Source organism: Balaenoptera physalus, assembly GCF_965194825.1.
Source record: "Balaenoptera physalus genome assembly, chromosome: 4".
NCBI lineage: Eukaryota > Metazoa > Chordata > Mammalia > Artiodactyla > Balaenopteridae > Balaenoptera > Balaenoptera physalus.
In genome coordinates, this window is record NC_138891.1 from 74,463,566 (window position 1) to 74,486,673 (window position 23,108).

The 23,108-nt window shown below is 39.5% G+C and overlaps 1 protein-coding gene across 5 annotated transcripts in view; it reads left to right on the top strand.

The window, feature by feature from the left end:
* Positions 1-23,068, top strand: part of PCYT1A (phosphate cytidylyltransferase 1A, choline) — a 46,320-nt gene extending 23,252 nt beyond the window's left edge. For all 5 annotated transcript variants that reach the window (XM_082458667.1, XM_082458668.1, XM_082458670.1 and 2 more), the window contains 7 exons: positions 6,897-6,996; positions 12,097-12,213; positions 12,952-13,103; positions 15,381-15,459; positions 15,899-16,041; positions 17,501-17,689; positions 18,584-23,068. In XM_082458667.1, coding sequence (XP_082314793.1) covers positions 6,897-6,996; positions 12,097-12,213; positions 12,952-13,103; positions 15,381-15,459; positions 15,899-16,041; positions 17,501-17,689; positions 18,584-18,790 — 987 coding nt within the window. In that variant the 3' untranslated portion in view covers positions 18,791-23,068. The remainder of the gene's footprint in view (positions 1-6,896; positions 6,997-12,096; positions 12,214-12,951; positions 13,104-15,380; positions 15,460-15,898; positions 16,042-17,500; positions 17,690-18,583) is intronic.
* The last annotated feature ends 40 nt before the right edge of the window (positions 23,069-23,108 follow it).

Below are 23,108 nucleotides of genomic sequence, written 5' to 3' on the forward strand. Positions count from 1 at the left end.
GGAGATGATGATCATTATAAGTTTTAATTTTTAGTTATAATAGTATTAGTTATAATTTGCATAGACTTAGAAACTTTATATAGCATTTAGAAGCCAACCTCTTAGATTAATACAATTTAGTTAATTTTGTTAGTATAATGAAACCTGTGTTCCATAGAATGGAAGAGAAAATGAGCTAATGTAGATTTGTTGAGTGCCTACTCATATGTGTAACATTGTGCTAGTTACTTTGCATATGCTATTTTATTTAATCCTCATAGCAACCTTATGGAGCAGGTATTACTATCTTCCATTTTTTAAAAAATTACTTAATTACTTAATTAATTTATTTTTGGCTGCATTGGGTCTTCGTTGCTGCGCGCCAGCTTTCTCTGGTTGTGGTGTGTGGGCTTCTCATTGCGGTAGCTTCTCTTGTTGCGGAGCACGGGCTCTAGGCATACGAGCTTCAGTAGTTGTGGCGCACGGGCTCTAGGCACACGAGCTTCACTAGTTGTGGCACGCGGGATCAGTAGTTGTGGCTTGCGGGCTCTAGAGCGCAGGCTCAGTAGTTGTGGCGCACAGGCCTAGTTGCTCTGCAGCATGTGGTATCTTCCCGGACCAGGGCTCGGGCCCGTGTCCCTTGCATTGGCAGGTGGATTCTTAACCACTGTGCCACCAGGGAAGTCTGATCTTCCATTTTATAGCAGGTGAAATGAAAGCTGTAGAAGCTTGCTGTGATTTCACAGCTATGAAGTGATAGAGCTGGGATTTAGATCTAAGTTTTTTTCAAGTCCTAAACCCTTGCCCTTTCATTTATACTTTGCTACCAGAGAGTCAAAAGACTTGAAAGCAGTGTTATTCCATATAATTCCTTTGAGGTTAAAATGAAGGAGGTTTGTTTTAGGAGAACACAGGTAGAAATACTTAGCCCTACTTTTATATAAACATCAGCTTTTACAGACAATGTTCTCTAACTGAGAAGAGAATAATAGGGTGTTTTAAAAAATACTACTCATTCTAACAGGAGGCAGCTCTAGAGAGTTAAAGATTTTGCTGATCTGTTTTAGCTGAAGAACCTTAGGTTTCATTCTCTATACTTAGGAGGGATCGATTCAGCACAAATTCTAGCCAGGAGGGACAGTTGCATTTGCCTTCTGCCTTGGAATGTACACAGTATACAAGGAAGATGGAAGAAACAGAGTTATGAAAGATAGGATACGTAATGTATCTCTTAAAATTGAGATAAAATTCACATACACAAAGTTCACCATTTTAATCATTTTAAAGTGTACAATTCAGTGATTTTAATACTGAAAATTCACAGTGTTGTACAACCATCACCACTATCTAATTCCAGAACATTTTTATCACCACAAAAAGAGACCCTGTACCTATTAGCAGTCATTCCGTCATTCCCCTCTTCCCTCTACTCCCTGGCAACTGCTAATCTACTTTCTCTCTCTAGGGATTTGCCTATTCTGGACATTTCATATAATCACACAATGCGTGGCCTTTTATGCCTGGCTTTTATTTGTTTATTAAAATATGTATTTATTTATTTATTTTGGCCGTGCAAGGTCTTAGTTGCGGCACGTGGGATCTTTTAGTTGCAGAACGTGGGATGTTTTAGTTGCTGGCTCTTAGGTGCGCCATGCAGGCTCTTAGGTGCGGCATGCATGTGGGATATAGTTTCCTGAGCAGGGATCAAACCCGGGCCCCCTGCATTGGGAGCGTAGAGTCTTACCCACTGGACGACCATAGAAGTCTCTGGCTTCTTTTATTTAGCACAATGTTTTCAAGGTCCACCCAGGTGGTAGTGTTTATTAATACTTCATTCCTTTTTATAGGTGAATCCATATAGACATACTACTTTGTTTATCCATTCATCAGTTGTTGAACATTTGGATTATTTCCGCTTTTTGGCTATTGTGAATAATGTTCTGACTATTATTCATGTACAAGGTTTTTTTTAAAGATATGTTTTCAGCTCTCTTGCTTATATACCTAGGATTGTAATTTCTAGGTCATATATATTCTTTGTTTAACATTTTGAAGAACTGTTTTCCAAAGCTGTGTGCTAGTTTACATTCACAGCAGTGTACAGAGGTTCCAGTTTCTCCACATCCTTGCCATCACTGTTGTTGCCTGTCTTTTTGCTTTTAGCCATCCTAGTGGATGTGAACCAGGGTCTCATTGTGGTTTTGATTTGCATTTCCGTAATGCCTAATATTGTTGAGCACCTTTTCATGTGTTTTTTGGCCATTAGTATATCTTTTTTGGAGAAATGTCTGGATACCTCTTTTTCCTTAACTCTTCTCTTCCCTCTTCTGCCTCCCTTCCATTCACCAGGACCTAACCCTAGATCTTTCAGTTTCTGTTAATTCTTTGTTTTTCTTCCTGGACCTATTAACTTGGCCTTCTAAAGATTAAAGTTTCTAGCTTGATCTGGGCTGAATATAGTGCTCAGTAGTTCCATTAATCATTTGCTGATGCTCAAATATATACATTTCCCACAACAGCTATTCCAAATATTTTGTACTTTCCTCAAGTTTTCAGTCTCATTCCAAGGTCCCTGTTCTTTATAGGGAACTTTACTTTCTTCTTTACTATACTGAGAAAATTGAGGGCATCAGAATATGTTTATACATCCTTCCTCCTTTACATCCAATATTATCCTTTTATCACCTTTCCTTTCTTCTGCTTTCAGAAAAATGTGATCCTAATTACTTATAGGGCCAACAGCTTCCCTGCTGCTCTCCTTTGAGGCCATTCCCTGTCATTCTTCTAGACTCTTCCTTCCTTAATTATCTGTTTTTTTCCTTCTCTTGAGATTTTCAATCTCTTCGGCTCCTTTTCCTTTGTCTTAGACATGTACAGATATCCTCAACTTTTAAGAAAACCTGCTACTTGATCCTTCTGTCCCCTCTAGGTACCTTTCTGTTTTTCTCATTCCCTTTATGGCTATACATCTCTAATGAGAGATTATTACTAATCTGTTTCCTTGTCTTCCAATTTTCTTAAAGGCACTGGTGTTCTGACTTTCACTAATATATTCTAGGAGGTCTCCAATAGTCATTTGAATCTCCAGATTCAAAGACTGTCAGTTCTCATTTTCTTTGATCTCTACTCCTTTTTAAGAAACTTCTCTATTCCTGCTGATGGTACCACAGTCTTATTTTCCTCAGTTCAAAAGCTCAGTTATTATAAACTCCTCTCTCAAGTGATAGTATATTTTCTCTTTACCATGTCCTACCTATTCTTCCTTCACAGAATCTTTTAACTGTCACTCTCTCTATTCCCATTGCAATATTAACGGAAAAATCCACAAATCCATTTCTTCCTCCCTGTAATAACCTCTGAACTGATCTCTTTCTAAGTATGCAGAATAACCAGTGGTGTCCTGATAAACTGGGGGGAACAAACCTCTGATATATAGCATTTACTGATTTCTGTGGCTGATTTCAAACTACCAGCCCTCAAAATATGTGAATATTTAAAAACTGACTCCAGCACACCATTGATAATAAATTTCAGAGAACACAGTAAGGCTGTCTTTTATCTACATGTGCTATTGTTAATAAGCACAATTTTTTCTATTTGTTTCATATATTTTATATTATGTATAAATATATTTATATATAAACAACTTCATTGAGATATAGTTCATATACCATTATAATTCACCTACACATGTAGAGTGTTCAATTCAGTGGTTTTCAGAATATTCACAGACTTGTGCAACCATCATCATGATACATTTTAGAGCATTTTCATCACTCCAGAGAGAAACCCTGTACCCATCAGCAGTCACTCCCCATTTCTCCCCAACCCTTCCATCCCTGTGTAACCCTTAATCTACTTTCTGTCTGTAAATTTTCCTATTCTTGGACATTGCATATAAATGGAGTCATACAATAAGTCGCCTTTTGTGGCTGGCTTCTTTCACTTAGCATAATTTTTTCAAGGTTCATCCATGTTATAGCAGGTATCAGTACTGCATTCCTTTTTATGGCTGAATGGCATTTGTTTCTTGAGGTATAACTTACATACAGTAGAGTGCACAAACCTTAAGTGTAGAGCTCAGTAAATGTTTATATATGTATACATCCGTGTAATCACTCGTACACCTAGGAGACTCCCTCACGCTCCTGCTAGTCAGTAGCCTCTTTCCCCAGATTTTTTTTTCTTTGTTCTCTGACTTCTATTAACCATAGATTAGCTTTGCGTGTTTTTGACCTTCATATAGATAGAATCATAGAATGTCTGTTATTTTGTGGCTAGCATATACTTTTAGAAACACAAATTACTGTTAGGCAACTCTTTGGGTACTAACTTCCAGAGGATAAATTGTTTTTTCTAATTTAATCTGTAGGTAAATTTCTAATAACTTCAGAAAATCACACATTTGTGTCCTTGGTCTATTCTTAACCTTTTTTAAAAAACGTTCTTAAAAAGGATAACACACACACATCTCCTAAAAATGTTTTTCTTATAGCTTTAGCATATTTTAAACTAAGCTTATATAAGTGCTCTTTAAAAGAAATATGTTTTAATTTTAAAGCCTTATTTTAAAAATCTATCCTTATCTGAAATCAAAACAAAACAATGGGGGCTTCCCTGGTGGCGCAGCGGTTGGGAATCCGCCTGCCAATGCAGGGGACACGGGTTCGTGCCCCGGTCCGGGAGGATCCCGCATGCCGCGGAGCGGCTGGGCCCGTGAGCCACAGCTACTGAGCCTGCGCGTCTGGAGCCTTGTGCTCCGCAACAAGAGAGGCCACGATGGTAAGAGGCCCGCGCACCGCGATGAAGAGTGGCCCCCGCTTGCCACGACTGGAGAAAACCCTTGCACAGAAACGAAGACCCAACACAGCCATAAATAGATAGATAAATAAATTAATTAAAAAAACAAAAACAAAAAAAACACAATGTCTTCCCAGTTTCTGAATTTAGCCCAGTCACAATGTGATCTATGTGTAATTTAAAAATCTAAGTAAACATCACTATAGCCCAACAGAAATTAAAAGAATTGTAAGGGAATATTATGAACAATTTCATGCCAAAAAATGTGACAATTTAGATGAAATAGACATATTCCTAGAAAGAGACAAATTACCAAAACTGACCCAAGAAAAAAATAGAAAATCTGAATAGACCTATGCCAAGTAAAGTATTGAATTGTCTTTAAAAAAATCTTCCTACAAAGACAAAGTCAGACACAAATGACTTCACTGGTGAATTCTATCAGACATTTAAGGAAGAAATAATATCAGTCCTATCCACTTTCAGAGAATAGAGGAGAGAACATTTCCTAACCAATTTTATGAGGTCAGATAGCAAAGACAGGCAAAAACAGCACAAGAAAAGAACATTATAGTTCAAAATCCCTCACAAACTTAGATGCAAAAGTCCTTAACAATATATTAACAAATTGAATCCAAGAACATATAAAAAGATTTATACAATGTGACCAAGAAGAATTTCACTCAGGAATGCAAGGTTGGCTTAACATTCTAAAATCAATTAATCGAATACACCATAATTAATTAAATAAAAGACAAAACCAAAACATGATTGTTTCAATAATGTAGAAAAAGCATGTGACAAAATCCAATGCTCGTTCATTAAAAACTCTCAACAGGGAATTCCCTGGCGGTCCAGTGGTTAGGACTCAACGCTTTCACTGCCGTGGCCTGGGTTCGATCCCTGGTCGGGGAACTAAGATCTCATAAACCTCATGGCACAGCCAAAAAAAACCAACTCTCAACGAACTACAAAATGAAGAGAGATATCTCAACCTGATAAAGGGCATCTAAGAAAAACCTACAGCTAAGATAATACTTAGTGTTGAAAGATTGCATGCTTCTCCCCTAAGACTGGGAACAAGGCAAGGATATTTATCCTTGCCACCTCTATTCAGCATTGTACTAGAGGTTTCAACTAGTACAATAAGGGATAATAAAAGGAAGTTAAAGCCATCCAGATTGGAAAAGAATAAGTTAAACTGTCTTTATTCACAGGCAACATGATCTCATATGTAGACAGTCCTAAGGAATCTACCAAACAAACTGCTAGAACTGATAATTGAGTTTAACAAAGCCACAGGAGATGAGTCAACTGAAATTACTCACACTGATACACATACACACATACAAATCAATTGCATTTCTATATACTGGCAAGGAACAATCCAAAAATAAAATTAAGAAAACAGTTACAAAACCATCAAATAGAATAAAATACTTAGGAATAGATTTAGCAGAAGCTCTTAAGTAAGGCTTTCCTGTAAGGAGGAAAGAGCATACCTACGTTTTTATTTCAGCATTGCCTCTGAGTAATTGCATGCAATTCATATAACTTCTCTGAACCTCATTTTCCTCATCTTTAAATTGAGGATGCTAACTATTGTACTACTTGCCTCACAGGGCTGTTAATGAGAATTAGAACGTATTTACAGTGTAAAGCATTATACAGTGATGATCGTACTTAAAGCACATGGCAGCTGTATGCCTTCCCAGTCCCATAGTTGAAGTGGTATGAAAAGGCACTTGTGAACTTTGGCAAATTCATCACATAGATCAGGGTTGGCTGTTCTGCCGTCTGGCAGAGGAGCTGTCATTCTGGACCCAGTTAGTTGGGACTATGCTTAGGTTCTCAGCCACCTTCCTCAGTCCTATCCTGAAATCACCATCAAGACATTTATCTTTCATGCCATGATTTGCCCATTTGGTAAAAGGTTGCAACTTTCACTTGTCATTTTGGAATGCTTTTATCTTTTTTCTTTTTAAGGTTATGAACTTTTAGGAAAAATTTTAATCACAGCATGTTGAATAACTGATTATTCTTTAAAGCTGCCATTTTTTGAGTATTTTAGTTTATACCATTGAATTTTTCTTTTCCTTCACTTTCCTCTTCTTAAGGGCTTACGGCAGCCAGCGCCTTTTTCTGATGAAATTGAAGTAGACTTTAGTAAGCCCTATGTCAGGGTAACCATGGAAGAAGCCAGCAGAGGAACTCCTTGTAAGTAAATGACGAATTATTTTGTTGTTTTACTATTGTTTTTAGCATTCAATTGTACTTATCAAATGTACACCCACTCACTATATTCTTCCCTCAGTTTACCTGTAAAAGCTACTTGAGAGAGGGGTTCCCCCCATCTCACTTGCTGTTCTATTTGGGAGGGTAACTGTACTCCATAAAATTTCATTTATATTGTATACTAATTTCCCAGTATTTTGTCACAGCTATGAGATACAGTGGTACACACTTTTTTGGGGGGCTGTTATCATCACAGCTGTGAGATACAGAGGAGCAGAGACAATAAGATATTAGCCTGAGCTGCTTTATAATCTTGTCTGTTTTTATTAAGGTCCAAATAATATGTCAGACTGTCACATTTTTAATAGCCATCAGAATTTCCCACCAAGTTTTCCTTTCTATCAGTCAGTACACTAGCTATGATGCTGCTGACTGACAGAGGACAAAGATATCCTAAGTTGGGAGATGCTTATCACTTAATTTTATCTTTATTGATATTATAGTTTTCCAGGTTTTTTAAAAAAAGACTTGCTTTATTATTTTCAAAGCCCATACTCTTTATTTGTATACTTAGTTTACATTATTAAGTAGCAATTTCTGGCCTCATAAATTATTAATATGTATTCCAGATAGTTTTGGGCACTTGGTTTTAGGGATCATCATAAATAGAAACTTCCACGAGCATTTGTTATGAATACAAAGTCCTATAGGCATCTGTTCTTACTTCTCTGTAAATTCTCCATTTCTCCTTTTTTTCCCAATCCTTTTTCATTTCTTTTGATTACTGTGGTAAGTGTTTACTCTGTAAATGTAGGGCTGGACTCAACCCAGGCAAGCACTAGGGAATAAGAGGTAGTTATAGCCACAAATCTATACATTTTCAGTATATAGAAGATATTTGTAGTTACTTCTTAATTGTGTTAGTATGTTTACTCTCTGTTGTAACTTAGGAGTACTGAAATATGAATAGAAATGAATGCTGGACAATGTTAGGCTAGGAGTCCCAATACCCCTTAGCTATATCTTGGCTGTGTGGAGTATGGTTTTGGGATCCTCAATTTCAGAGAATGCTTTTCTTTTGCAAAAGTGTTTAGATATAGCTCATGTTGATCACAACCCTTCTGATTTATGATGTGATTTTTTGGGTTTGGCTCCTCTTACTTCAGTAATAGGCAGGCTAATGGGGCAGAGTAAAATGACAACAAGGAAAGACAGGCTATATGTAACAGTGTAGTGGTGGCAGGTCAGACTTCAAAATGCCACTAGACAGTTCAAGGATCACATTCAGATGTGATAGTAGAGCCTGTTGAGGGCAAGAACTTTTCATATACTCTCTAATGACACACATTCAGAATGCAGTACCTCACTCAGATCTGATCACATTAGTTATATTAGCCACCTTGTTGCTAATCTAGCCACATACCATTTGTGGTAGGAAAAATGTATGTATGTATATGTATACTGTTTCCAAGTTTTGCAACTTATAATTAACAAACACTAATAAATTAATTTCTAAAAATTTTAGAATAGTAGAATTTTATAAGTAAGTCATTTATGAGATTATATACTTTCTACACTCTTCATTATATACATGAATATAGGTCCATAGAAACTAAGAAGTGAAACAGTAAAACAAATAATTAATGATAGAATTGAAGCTAAAAACCTAAGTTTTTCCATCTTTGTGTTCTTTTCATCCTGGAGTGGTGCTATTCTTTATATAGACATTAGTTATAAATAATAGAAGGCTATCAGCAAGCTGATTGAATTTTGGGTGGAACAAATAGTCACAAATTGGCCTGTAAAATTTGCCAGTCTAACTTGACCTCTGGTTTTTCCTTTATCTTATTCTGTCTGTTCAGTTTTATGTTAAATAACCAAGTAAGTGACTGTCTTCATGCCAGTGCCAGACAAGGAATAAACAAATAAAGAATCTACACATGCCATATAGTTAGTGAATTTTAAACCAATAACTGGTTCAAGGGGCATCCCTCCCCCTGCCCCCAGGTTTCACCTAGGGAGGTTAAGGGAGTACAAGAGGGAAGTTTGTGTAATCTTGGAGTAAACTCACTACTTGGAGATAAAAGGAATACGGCTTGAGAGATGAGAAGATCATCTTTTTTAGAAGGTGGAAAAAAACCCAGCAGTATGTTCTCTGGTTTCTTCCTTTCTGGAGAAAGGAAGAAAAAGGCAAAGTCTGAAGGGCAGTGGAAATCTGTTAAAGATGAATGTTTCAGTGGTAGCTATTTGAGAGAATATATCAAAAGAGATAATAAATTGAAACCCAGGTCTCTTCTGCTTAAAGGAGAACATCTAGTTAGTCTAGCAGTAGTGAAAAGACTATAATTTGTAATCCAAATCAAGACCATTTTTGAGAGTGAAAGCAGGTGCTCTTGACAGTGTGCTGGAACAACAGATATAAATCAGAGGGTATAGTCATCCTGACCAATAGCCACTTGGTAAAGGAATGGATAACGCTTGCTTTCTCCCCAGATTTTTAGTTCAACAGTGGCCCCTTCTGGTCATTTGGTTAATATACAAGCCTGGGTTTGCCAAAGACTTGCAGTTAAGTCATGGGGAATTGAGAGGTTGGGAAGCTGGGGAAATGCTAAGAGGGCAAGAGCCACATCAGGAATTGGTCCAAGAAAGGGTTCAGAGGTGGCTTGGCCTAATATGGGATGTTTAACTGCTGGTAAATAGCCACATAATCAACAGTGTCTGTGCTATTGCTACTATCCAGGAAATGTGTGTACTGAGCTAAATCTCCCTCATCTCACTTTGCCCTTGGTGTAGAAACAACAATACAGTATTCTCAAATTTTCTATTCTATTGTTTGTCTTTTAGGATCAAATAAAGTGAGATCATAGCCACTCTGGACTTGTTTAGGAAAGATAGAAGTATATTAGTTACTTCATGGTCATGATTTCTAGGATGTAGAAGAGAGATTATATTACTCAGGTTTTGTTTTGTTTTGCTTTATTTTATAGATGAGGAAACTGAGGCTTAAAGAGATTAAGATTACAAAGGAATGAGGCTGGTTGGCAAGCTTGAGCTATAATTTTTCTGACTCTTTAAATCCATCATATAATTTCTCAGTTTTTCATTGTATTGGTGTATTTATTTTATTTAAAATTTTTTATTTCCTGTGTTATAAAATTAGTACATTCCCATGGCCTAACATTCATAAAGTACAAAAAAGACACAGAGTGAAATGACTTCCTCTCATTACTGTCTCACAGCCACCTAGTATCCCTTTTACAGGTAACCAGTATTACCAATTTCTTATTTATTTATTTATTTATTTATTTAATTTATTTATTTTTGCCTGCAGTGGGTCTTTGTTGCTGTGTGCGGGCTTTCTCTAGTTGCGGCGAGCGAGGGCTACTCTTCATTGCGGTGCACAGGCTTCTCATTGCGGTGGCTTCTCTTGTTGTGGATCACGGGCTCTAGACGCGCGGGCTTCAGTAGTTGTGGCTCGCGGGCTCTAGAGCGCAGGCTCAGTAGTTGTGGCGCACAGACCTAGTTGCTCCACAGTATGTGGGATCCTCCCTGACCAGGGCTCGAACCCATGTCCCCTGCATTGGCAGGCAGATTCCTAACCACTGCGCCACCAGGGAAGCCCAGTATTACCAATTTCTTGTGGATATCTAAGCAAATAATATATAAATCTTCCCACACTTTTAGTGGGTGGATCATGTCATATTCAGTCTTCCACTGAAATTTAGGTTGTTTCCAAACTTTTGCTATTACCAACAGTGCTGCAATCAATAATGCAATCTGCATGCATATTTACAAACATATCTGTGAGGTAAATTCCTAGAATTGGGATAACTGGGCCAAAGGGTATAAACATTTGTCATTTGTCTTTTCATAGATATTGCCTAATTGCCTTCTTTAAGAGTTGTACCAATTTATACTTCTATCAGCAGTGTATGATTTCTCCGTTTAAAAACTACTTTTTTATGGATAAAGCTATCTATAAAGAAAAGTCCATTACCCTCCTGAGAACCAGTTTCCTCCCCCTTGATTCACTGTCCTCAAGGCAGGAAGGAGATGTATCTTATCCTTACCTTCAGTATGGTGTATATGATGAGGCTCTGGCCCTTCTTTCGGAGAATGATGTAGATGCTCCTACTGTTATTTTCTGCTGCTACAGTGAAACAGCTCTTCCTTTATTCAAGTAGTGGAAATATGTTACTAGGACTCATTAGGTTTATCATTTGAAACATGATGAACCATTATGTCAGTGTCATTCTCAGTGTGTTTAATTGGCTTTGGAATTAGGCTTGTACCCCAAGAGATCATTTCCTCCTTTTCTTTCATAGTCCACTGCCACTAAAAATAAATTGACAGTCAGTTCTCTGTTATTCTCACTAATGGACAAGGGAAGAGGAAAGGCTCTAATATAAAGTCCTAAAATATTTATATTTGATTTTCAAATACCTGGTATATCACCCTCTACTGAGAAAGTGTAACATGCTCACTATCAGGGAGAAATGCTTGAAGGAACTCCATCTGTTATCACAGAGCAGTTATTAAGGGTGAATCTGGGACTGTGAAGCAATCTCACCCCTCTGCATCACTCTTTACTTTCAAAGCAAAGTATTTTATTTTCAAAGCAAAGCATTAGTTGTTAGTAATCAAGGCAGCTTGAAAAAGAGAGAGCAGGTAGCCAGAGCATAGTTTAATTATACTCTGTTTAAACATAACTGAAGTTTAAACATAAGCCGAAGGTGAAGATTTTGAAGTTTCAGATATAGCTCTTGTATAACTCTTCCCTTCCCTTCTAAAATAACTTTAAGAAAAAGCAATCATGAAATCCAATTACCTGAGCAGTTTGGTACAACCAGGCTAACAAAGAGAGTTAGTGGATGTGATGCCAAGAGTGTCTTTGTAGTCAAGGAAGCCTGTGATGTTATTCCTCACAACCCCAAAGTACCCCAAATTAAGGTGACTATCCAGAGAACACCTTAAAAGGGGGCTATGCAGGGGTGGAACAGTCACACAGTGCCATTTCCATTTGTTAAATATGAGGTATTGAATCAATGTATTTCTGTGATAAATTCTTTCCTTTGGATTTAGGTGAACGGCCTGTGAGAGTTTATGCAGATGGAATATTTGACTTATTTCATTCTGGTCATGCCCGGGCTCTGATGCAAGCAAAGAACCTTTTCCCTAATACATATCTCATTGTGGGAGGTAAGAAAACATCTGATGACTTTAGGTGCTGTCCAGAAAAAAATTATGGTAGCCTCTTTTCTCCTATCTTTATAACCCGAGTACATTGCCTCTTATGTTGGTTTTCAAATGAGAGATATAGTGCAGCCTCTTTAAAATGTGAAATATATGAAGAACATGAAGTATATAAAACCTGAACTGTATAAACCTGGAGAGAGAAGCTCTAAGCTCATTGACTTGAGACGTCCAGGATTTATCTCGCTGGTTTTGGCTGGGTTTCTGCAGTCTGACCCCCGGTGGGGGCGGGGGTGGTCAGAATAGCATTAAGAATAAATGCTACTTAAGAAGAGCATTTGCTTTAGATTTCAGTTTATTATTCTGAGTCAACTGAAGTACAAAAGTCTGCTAAGCTAATGTTATGTGGTCCAGTCCAGTCTAATAAAAGTATAATAGGAAAACATTTTTTAAAACTGTTAATTGATACAGAGATGCACAGTAGTTTCATTTCAAAGCCACAGATCTTAGTCCTCCGTTGTATCCTCTCCTCTCCAAAGTGTGAACATATTTAGTGAATGTTGCTCCTGAAGGTGTATCTTGGATTAGGAAAAGCATTGTTATCCAGACTGAGCTACATCCAGAAGACTCTTATCCAGGCTGGGGAGACTGGTTATGAGAGGTTGGGAAATGAGAGGTTGATGATTGAGGAGTGGTTAAGCAGAGGGGACTTTGACTTACAACCTTATGTTGTGGTGAACTCAGTTTGCAGTGATGAGCTAACACACAGCTTCAAAGGCTTCACCGTGATGAATGAAACTGAGCGCTATGATGCAGTGCAGCACTGCCGCTATGTGGATGAGGTGGTGAGGAATGCCCCCTGGACCCTGACACCAGAGTTCCTGGCAGAACACCGGGTAAGAAACTGAGCACAGGTTTCCATTCCCTGTTCTGGAATTTCCTCAACTTTCAAGACTTCTGGTACTGTGGCTAGTTTTCCACTAGCCTTATTTTACTTCTATCTTCTATGTAAATTTCACATAGAAGAGGTAACAGTGTTATTACTTCTAATAATAGTCATCCCTGACATTTTTCTTGGGTTTGATGGTTTACAAGCACTTTTGCATCCATTATATTTCATTTGTTCCCCACAAAAATCCTATTGGGTAGTTATTAGTTATTTCCACTTTATATATAAGAACAGGGCCAGAGAGGCCAAATAACCAGGTCACACTCTAGCAGGGCTAGAAATTGAACTCTTCAGGGCTTCCCTGGTGGCGCAGTGGTTGGGAATCCACCTGCCAATGCAGGGGACATGGGTTCGGGCCCTGGTCCGGGAAGGTTTCACATGCTGCGGAGCAGCTGGACCTGTGTGCCACAACTACTGAGCCTGTGCTCTAGAGCCTGTGAGCCACAACTACTGAGCCTGCGCACCATAACTACTGAAGCCCACGTGCCGAGAGCCCGTGCTATGCAACAAGAGAAGCCACCGCAATGAGAAGCCCGCACACCGCAACGAAGAGTAGTCCCCACTCGCCACAACTAGAGAAAGCCTGCACGCAGCAACGAAGACCCAACGCAGCCAAAAATAAATGATTTTTTAAAAAAAACTTATAAAAAAAAAAGAAATTGAACTCTTCAGTTATGTGAGTCTGTCGCACCCCCCCCCCCACCCCATTATAGGCGTATCCATCCTCACAGCATATCGGTCTTTTTAGAGTATACACAGCCCCAGACATGCTCTCAAGGAGTTCACATTCCAGGAAATAAGATATATAAACATAGACTTCTCTTGTATTGACTTAAATTTAGTTTCAAGACTTTTGATTTCAGGCTAGAAATTATGTGGGATCAGAAACCAGGGAGGTTTCTCACTTTTTCTCAGTGAGTTGGTATTATAAAAAACTCTTATCTCCTTTTTATTTTCCCACATTAAAGCAACAGGTTTCCTACAAAAGAGGGGTTTATAACTGAGAAGAATTTATCAGGTCATGTTGGAGGCCCTCGAGCTTGAGGAACCAGCAAGCATATTGTCAGTTCTCTACAGTGGTGTGTAGAATGTTGAAGGTGAATTGTTTAATGAGGCAGGAAAGAACAAAAGTAGCCAAAGTGCTTCAAAAGCAGTATTTGGGTAGGCCTGAAGCTAAGGGATCTTTGTTATAACTATTTAGGTTTAAGACAGAACTTTTATAGTTCTCTAGCTTTACTGCTTCAACATTTAGCAGCCAATGGTACCAAAGGTGATGAGCAAGATTATTCTCAGCAACATAGCCAGGCAAGCCCAGGCAGAAGAGGTTAGAGGAACTTCCATATTTCCTTTTCTCCTTGTTAGCAGTGTGTCCTCAACTATGAGTCTTGCTTGCTCACCATTCTTATTTTCAATTTGCTGCCTATGGATCCCTGACAAGTTGTTCATGGGTAATTGAGATGTTAGCTGAAGAGTCCCTGACATAGTCCTGATGAGCGTACTTCACATTACAGTGGCTTCTGGGAGCTGGGTGTGGTGGTATTAGCAATTATATTAGCAAAGGGCATATGGCCTATTCAGGAAGGAGTAAATGAGAGAGGTTTAGAAAGATTATTGATCCCAGTGTGAGAGGTATTGACAGTAGTAAAATAATAGATCTGAGACTTAAAGGTCTTTTATGGCCTTGGGCTTTGCATTTCTCAGGAGTACAGATGTATCTATTCTAGTAAAAGTGCTCTTGGTTGATATTTTTATATTCCCACTCATCTCATGGACTGAGAGAGAAACCAGTTAACAAAGAAGTGACCTCTTTCTCATATTTTTAGAAACCCTATTTGACCCATCCTTGTAGACCCAGGAGGGTGGGGAGATTTCCTTTCTTCTTTCCTTGATTCCACCCACTAACTAGCATACCAGAAAATCCTCTAGGCCTATTTACCACAGCATGGTGACTGGTATACAGTGTGAGGGTAGCACTTCCAGTAGACCAGGAGGAATAGCTAAAAAAGAAACTGGCTAGCTTCATGTTTATGATCCACGAATAATTAGGTTGGGTGGCTTGTGAATGAATTGTGGAATTTATGAGCAAAACAAAGAGAGATAAAGAGAAAAGTTCATTTGAGGCCTCCCCTCTCCTTGTGGTCCTTTTTCTGGGCCTGAGAGTGTTTACTGGTTCTTTCTGAATGGTAGTTATGCTGGGTTTTAAATGATGTTTCCTTACTTTCAGATTGATTTTGTAGCACATGATGACATCCCTTACTCTTCTGCTGGGAGTGATGATGTTTATAAGCACATCAAGGAAGCAGGTGAGTAAGTTGATGTGCATCCTCATTTTATGGAGTCTTAGGGGCAGTGACAGAGATTCAGCCACATCACTACTTTACAGAGGAAAATTTATACAGTGAGAACTTTTAACATCCAGTTTCAGGTCACACTTTGGTTAAGAGGTTAAGGTGAGCATAGCATCATATCCATCAATTCTCAGTCTAAACATCTACTTTTGATATCTCTTTTAATTTCAGGAAACCTTTCTCCAGCCCTATATTTTTCTTAATATTAGGGCCTTTCCTTACTCCTAACCTTTGATTCAGTGTTCCTTCTGTATGTCAGTATCTCCAGACTTTACTTAGTAATAGCAGACTCTGCTTTATGAGGAAAGAAGAGGAATGTGGCTCCAGTTTCCATCTAGTCCTACTGCCTGAGCTAATCAGAATGTCACAGTGTTTGTATGTGTTCTTGGGTTAGGCATGTTTGCTCCAACACAGAGGACAGAAGGTATCTCCACATCAGACATCATCACCCGAATTGTCCGCGACTATGATGTGTATGCCAGACGGAACCTACAGAGGGGCTACACGGCAAAGGAACTCAATGTCAGCTTTATCAATGTGAGTTCCAAACCTCATCCTAGAGTTCCCTGGCCCTATAGGGCATGTTGTCTCTCACTTCATCTAAGTTAAACTTGCTTTTCAGTCTGCTGTTATTATCACCTCCAAAAGCTCAGTGGATACCTCTTTGCACATAACGCTATGCCAAGCTCTTTACAAAGAGCATATGGATGTATCTAGAGGTATTTTTGGCCTTTATGAGCTAGTATCAACACGTCGATATAAGGACATACAGCCAATTAAATAAATAAGAACGTGGAACTTACAAAGTACAGTACTTATATCAAATATACTTAAAACAGTGGTTCTTAACCTTTGTTCTTTTTGACTGGATGGTCTTTGCAATCTGATGAAAGCTGTGGATCCTCTCCCTGTGTGCATAGTAACACACAACATTTTGCATGCAATTTCTCAAGGCACATGAACCTAACTTTTAAAATTTGATTTATGAAAGCAAGTTTATCTTAGCTTAATACTGCCCTTTGGAAACAAACTGCTATACATTTTATATATAAATTATACCTCAATAAAGTTGATTTAAAAAGAAGAAAGCTGCTAACTGTATCTTCTACATAAGTAGTTTACCATGCTCCCTCACTTGCTCCCAGCTCTGTGAATTATGAATAGGTGAAATGGTTTCATTTAAATATGATTTATCTATTCAGGTAAACCCTAGCTATTGTTAACAATCTAGCTGTTGTTATACTGCAGAATCTATCTTTAGATGTTTAAAAATCCTAAACGTATTCGCCTTCCCCTTCCCCTTTATGATCTGGAAATGAGAATAGTTTTCATTTGGCTAAAGACTCCTCCCCTCCCCTCCCTTTGGGAGGGTTCATACCATTTTCCCTTATCTTTAGGGAAGCCTGTAGGACCAAAGAGTATCATCCTTATTTTGCGAATGAGCAAACAGACCTCCAAATATTAAAAAATTAAAAAAAACTCCTCTATAATCATAGAATAGGCCACTGATGGAGGAAAAGAAATTCAGTACAATAGATGAATTACTTAAGTAAAAGGTCCACTATTTCCTTTTTCAACCTGTTACAGTTGGCTTATTGTTGGCAATATTGTGCAGTGATCTTGTTGCTCTCTCCCTATACATCTCCATCTAGAATGGGGTTTGGGTTTTGTTGGGCATGTTTATCTTCCAAGTTTATGTTTCGTCTTACAAAAATCTGACTTCGTTTGGTATGTGCCTGTCTGTTACTGGTCTTACACTACACATTTAGTTTAGTCCTGGGCTCTACAATCTTAGAATTATTACACTCTTGTATAAGATGACCATCCAGAGCATATCTTATCTGTTATTATGCTGGAGAAGTATGGGATAGAGTAAAGTGAAATTCTCAAGACTGAAAGGAGTGTCAGTAGAGTGCCAAATCAAGTCTTTTCCTTCCCCTTAGCATGGAAGGTCAGAATGAGTATTATTTCTCAGAGCAGTTATTTCTTTATCCAGGAGAAGAAATACCACTTGCAGGAGCGAGTTGACAAAGTAAAGAAGAAAGTGAAAGATGTGGAGGAAAAGTCAAAAGAATTCGTTCAGAAGGTAGAAGAAAAAAGCATTGACCTCATTCAGAAATGGGAGGAGAAATCCCGAGAATTCATTGGAAGTTTCCTGGAAATGTTTGGTCCAGAAGGAGCGCTGGTATGTTCTTTCTTGCTGGACAATTTAGGGAAATTCAGGAAAATCTAGGGAATTCTCATGCTGTGAAAGAAATTATAGAATCCTTGAGCACAAAGGGACATTGACATTAAGAAGTTATCTAACCTGTTCCCCTTGTTGGGCAGACCTATATTTCCACTATCCCCAGAAAGTTTTAAAAAATCTGTACAGAAAGAGGTTATACATTCTCCTAAATAATTTTGCCAGCTCTCTATCAACCTCCAAATATGGTGACAAGATAAGTGAGTAGCCTTGCCCAACTTGCTTCTACACTATAGTTTTAGGTGGAAGGGAAGGAAAGAGCAAAGAGCAGTAAAAAGAAAGCTGCCTGCACTACACACAGCTGCTGCAGGACCGTTGGGTCCGGTGGGAGTTCTGTCCTTGAGGAGTAGCAAGGTCTTTTCGAGCCAAATAAAAGGTGCCTGTGTAGCTATGAGCAAATGAGCCCTAGGCTGTCAGGAACGATCTGACTGTAAGGCTGTTTGGATGCCAGAATAGATTATTCTGGGAGCGTATGGAATTTTCTCTTCAGAGAACTCCAAAACTAGGATAGGTACCCTTTTGTCTGAGTTAATTCCTTTGTTTTTGCCTACAGCCTAGACTACAGACCCAAGTAGCCTTTTAAGAATTCCTTTGACGTAGAGGTCAAGGACTGGGTGACAGTGGATAGCAGGTGGGAACCCTTAGATACATAGTATAGCATAGACCACTTTGGAGAGGAAATTGCTTAGGATTATAGCTATGTTCCTCCTCCGGCTTACTTGATCACTTTTGACATTACAGAGGGCACTCATGATAATTTGAAGTCTCATGTCCTCCAGTGTGCTTTAGTAGGATCCATAGGTTTCTTCTAACTCTTTCTTTTGGTCTCCCCAGAAACATATGCTGAAAGAGGGGAAAGGCCGGATGCTGCAGGCCATCAGTCCAAGGCAGAGTCCCAGCAGCAGTCCCACTCGTGAACGCTCCCCCTCTCCCTCTTTCCGGTGGCCCTTCTCTGGCAAGACTTCCCCGCCTTCCTCCCCAGCAAACCTCTCCAGACACAAGTCTGCAGCCTATGATATCAGTGAGGATGAAGAAGACTAAGTTTTCATCTCTCCTTTCCTCTCCCCTCCCTCTGTCCCATCACCTTCAGAAGCTCTCTGTTGAATTCTGAATTGTGATCCCAACACTAAACCTAAGGACAGCTACAAAGGAAAGACAATTGGGGCAAGAGTACTTAGGATGGGGGGACCAGACAGCCTATCCTCTGAGAGACATCACCCACCCCCACCAAGAAAGAGGCTAACTACATCTTAGAAGCCTGTTCGGCATCCATATACCTTCCCCATGGACTTTGCTTTACTGTTTATGTTCATGTGATCTTGACAGGGAAATTGTCATTTTTATTAATTTTTAAAAAATTAGTCTTTCAAATGTAGTAAATAGAACTAACTTTTTGCCCCCAAGGAGTGGGCAGAAGGAAGCGGTGTAATACCCAGAGGCCTTTTCTTCCTGATACACTATAGTATTTGCCTTCTGTTCTGAGGCAAACTGTTTTGCCAGGTCTTTCAGGCAGTGAGCCATGCTGATGGGTGATTAGAAAGGGAAATATCATAATTTTGGTTTCCTTTAAAAAAAGCTAAAAGCTGAGTAACAGTCACAAATCCCCTAAGTGTACTGCTGGCACATGTGTCAATGTGGCTATGGGAAGAAGGAGATCTGAGTCTAACTTTTCTTGCTCCCTGAGGAGTTTCTTGTTGGACCCAATGGGGTCCATGAAGACACTGATGGGGATGGAACCAGACCACATGGCATCTGCTGCGGTTTTTCTGCTGTGTTCATCTTCTCAGAAAACTCTGTTGCCCAGTTATTTGGGAGCTCTTGTCAATCTCTTTCCTGTAATCTACCTTTAAAGGGAGGAACACTTCCAGGTTTAGTCTGATTGAGGAGGGGAGTGGGACAATACTCAATCTTATGCAAAGTCAGTTTTGATTAATTTTCTTCCTGAGAGTAAGTCCCTGGCCCTGTGACTCCTATTTTAATACTTATTACCTAGCTTTTTACAAAGGATACTTTGTAAATGTCTGCAGTTTGAACATGATGTTAATCCATGTTGCTCATAGCCATATCGAATATTCAGAGAGATTTGCACAGAACATAGGCGCAAAAGCATAAGGAAACACACCCCTTTTTAAAGCCTTTTTTTGACCTCTTCCCCTCTTAAGAGTGTCCTTGACTGGAACCAGTGCTCCATGAGGTGTTTATTTTCCCCTGAGAGTTGGCAGCTGGCAGGGACTCCCGTCTGCTGCCCTTCCAGCAATTCACCGAGCAAGGGCTCACTTTACAAGAGTGTGGTAGGTTCCCTCCCTCTCACTCTGCCTGGTTCCACCTCCCCTGGTATGTTGCCCAGGGGATTCACTACTTAAATTTCACGTCAGAGAATGCTGAAGCTTAACACTTGCTGTTGAGCATAAGCTCCTTTCAAACCTCTTGCATCCTACAGTACATGACCTAGCAGATCATCATCTATCATAATCCCGTAGCTGGGTTCAGGGCGAAAAATTGCTTATGTCCAGGCACCATCCCATCACTCATAAATACCCCTTGTGGGGGTGGAGTTTTAGTGTTTTCAGCTAAGAAAACCACATCTTATCTTTCCTTGCCCCTCTGCTAGGGCTGTGAGCATCTCATAGTCCCCTCCCTAAACACCTTCTGTTAAAACTTGCTCCTCTGCCTGAGGGTCGGTGGCTAGAATCACTGCCTGCCTGCACAGCAGGACTATCTAGGTCCTCAGATCATCCAGAGAGGCAGAGCACAGCAGAGTAGAGGGACAAAGAGGGGGAAACCTCTTGTCCTGATGGCCTAAGAAAATTACATTTCTAACTCGTCTCATGAAGTGCTATTTTTACTATCAAATCTGGTTTACACAAGCTTTGGCTTGGAATCCTTTTTTTGGAACAGTTGAAGTTAATGTTTTCCTACATTACTCAGCTTGATATGATCACATATTTTAACTTGCTGCTCCAGTCTTGCCTCTTTGGGAATTCTGCCCATTTCTGTCAATAGAAAAGCAGTGAAATCACCACTGAAGCCCACTTACATGTTCTCTCAAAGTACACATGTTATCCAAGTGTATTTGGAAAAGGAGGTGCGCAGAGTGTGATTTTCCTCCCTGCAGTCACTCTTCTCACGTGTATTGTCTGGGTCCCAAATTTTTGGTCCTCCTCCTCCGCTCTGTAAATGGGCTGCTTTTGGCATATCCTGCCCTTGGAATATGACCTCTAGGCTGACAAGCTCCATGAGACTGCTAGCACCAGCATGTGCACGTGTTCTTGGAAAACTCTCACCCCTTTTGGTGAACCTCTGTGGCCTCAGTCTCCTAACACTAGTATATCTTCAAATAATTTTGACTGAACGCAAAAAATATTATGGTGTGGCATGCTAGATACTTTGGGATAAATGTGATCCTACATGCTGGACAAGGGTGGGTGGGTGGAAGAAGCTATTGGGATGATGCATTGTTTGATGATTTGTGCCTAATTAAATGAGGTTAGAGGTTCACATTCCACAACCATGCATGTGATCTGTAAATCTTTAAATATTATTGTTAATATTAACTTCTAAATTAATTTTAATATTAATTAGCTGTTTCCCTGAATCCCACACACAAAGCTGTCAGCCTGAATAGACCAAATGTGGCAGAAATGGGAGAGCCTTAAAAGTTGGTTGGCCTCCAGTGGTTAAGAATCCGCCTGCCAATGCAGGGGACACAGGTTCGATCCCTGGTCCAGGAAGATCACACATGCTGCAGAGCAACTAAGCCCGTGTGCCACAGCTACTGAGCCTGTGCTCTAGAGCCTGCGAGCCACAACTACTGAGCCCACACGCCACAACTACTGAAACCCGCGTGCTCTAGGGCCCGCGTGCTGTAACTACTGAGCCCACGTGCCGCAACTACTGAAGCCCGCACGCCTAGAGCCCGTGCTCTGCAACAAGAGAAGCCACCTCAATGAGAAGCCTGCGCACCACAACGAAGAGTAGCCCCCGCTTGCCGCAACTATTGAAAGCCCATGCGCAGCAGCAAAGACCCAACGCAGCCAAAAAAAAAAAGTTGGTTGGCCTCAGAGCCTCTCGCTGTAAGATAGAAGGAGAATGGAGACAGAAGCCCTGTAGCCGGTGCTGAGGAGGTGCCATTTCAGCAGTTACCTTGAGATGAGCTGGGCAAAAAGTTTGCTTTTTTCATACACTAGACTCAGTAGCACTGAAGGATAGAGGTTGAAATTTTAGAGGAATAAAAATGGATCATTTGTACTGCTGCAGCTGCTTCTGATAGCTAGAGCCAAAGACCATTATCTTGCTGAGGCTTGGGTAAGAAGGTTGGGGATGCCAGGAGGTTGAAAATCTTGAATGAGAGAAAAGATTTGAGGGAGGTCAAGAGAGCTTTTGACCTTTTCTGATCACTGATAACTTCCTAGGCAGCACCTGAGTTACATTTTTCTTACTTTTGACCACACAACTGTCCAGGCAGTCTTTGAATATTCCCTCCACAATGGTTCTTCACAGTGATTTTTATTCTGTTTCTTGATGTATGGGTAGCTTTTGTTTTTCTGGAGCTCATTGCCTTTTTAATCCTGTTCCAGACCCTATATCTAAAACCTTTCCAAATCAAGTATATTTCGCTGCTTTTGTTTAATTCCCTAAAAGCCATAGCTTTTACATTTTCTGTCAGCACAAACTATCACCAGAAGTTCAGTCAGTACAGGTAGGAAAAGAGCTCCCTTAACAATGTTTTAAACTAATGGTATTTTTTTTTTAACCTTACCAATATAAGTATTTTTAAAGTTATATTTTTCAGGGTCATGCAATGATTGTTCTTGTTTTCTCTCACAGAATAGATTGTCATGGGATAAAGGGTGGTCCCTAGCTATTATTTTTCCAAGTAAGTAGAACATGTTCTTGGGATTATACTATTAAATGTTAATTTTCTTTAAAACAAAGGAGAAAGATACTCTGCCGAAGTTTAATGTTAGTATTCAGATTGGGGTAGAGAACAAAAGTACTTGGCTTAACATTAGGATGACTCCAGTTGTGGTTTTTTTAGCTTCCAAGTGGGCTTTCCCACCCTTCTTAGGGAGGCACTGACTATTTTGAACACAGAGACTTGATTGGTTGAGTTGTTTTATATTGAGGATCCTGAACAGAAAGAGTCTTGGAAAGAAATTCTGGCCTTGGCATGAGTGTTGGCCCCACCACCAGTGCTGGTGTCCACAAGGACGTTTTCCTCAGTTGGTGTTCAGTATATCATTTTCCTGTCTGAGTGTTATTAAATTGTTCAGTTATTTTGGCTTTTGTCATTAGCCAAATAAAGGAAAAGTGATTTTATGTAATGTTCCATTTTCTGTGTTTTTGACCTTGTATACAT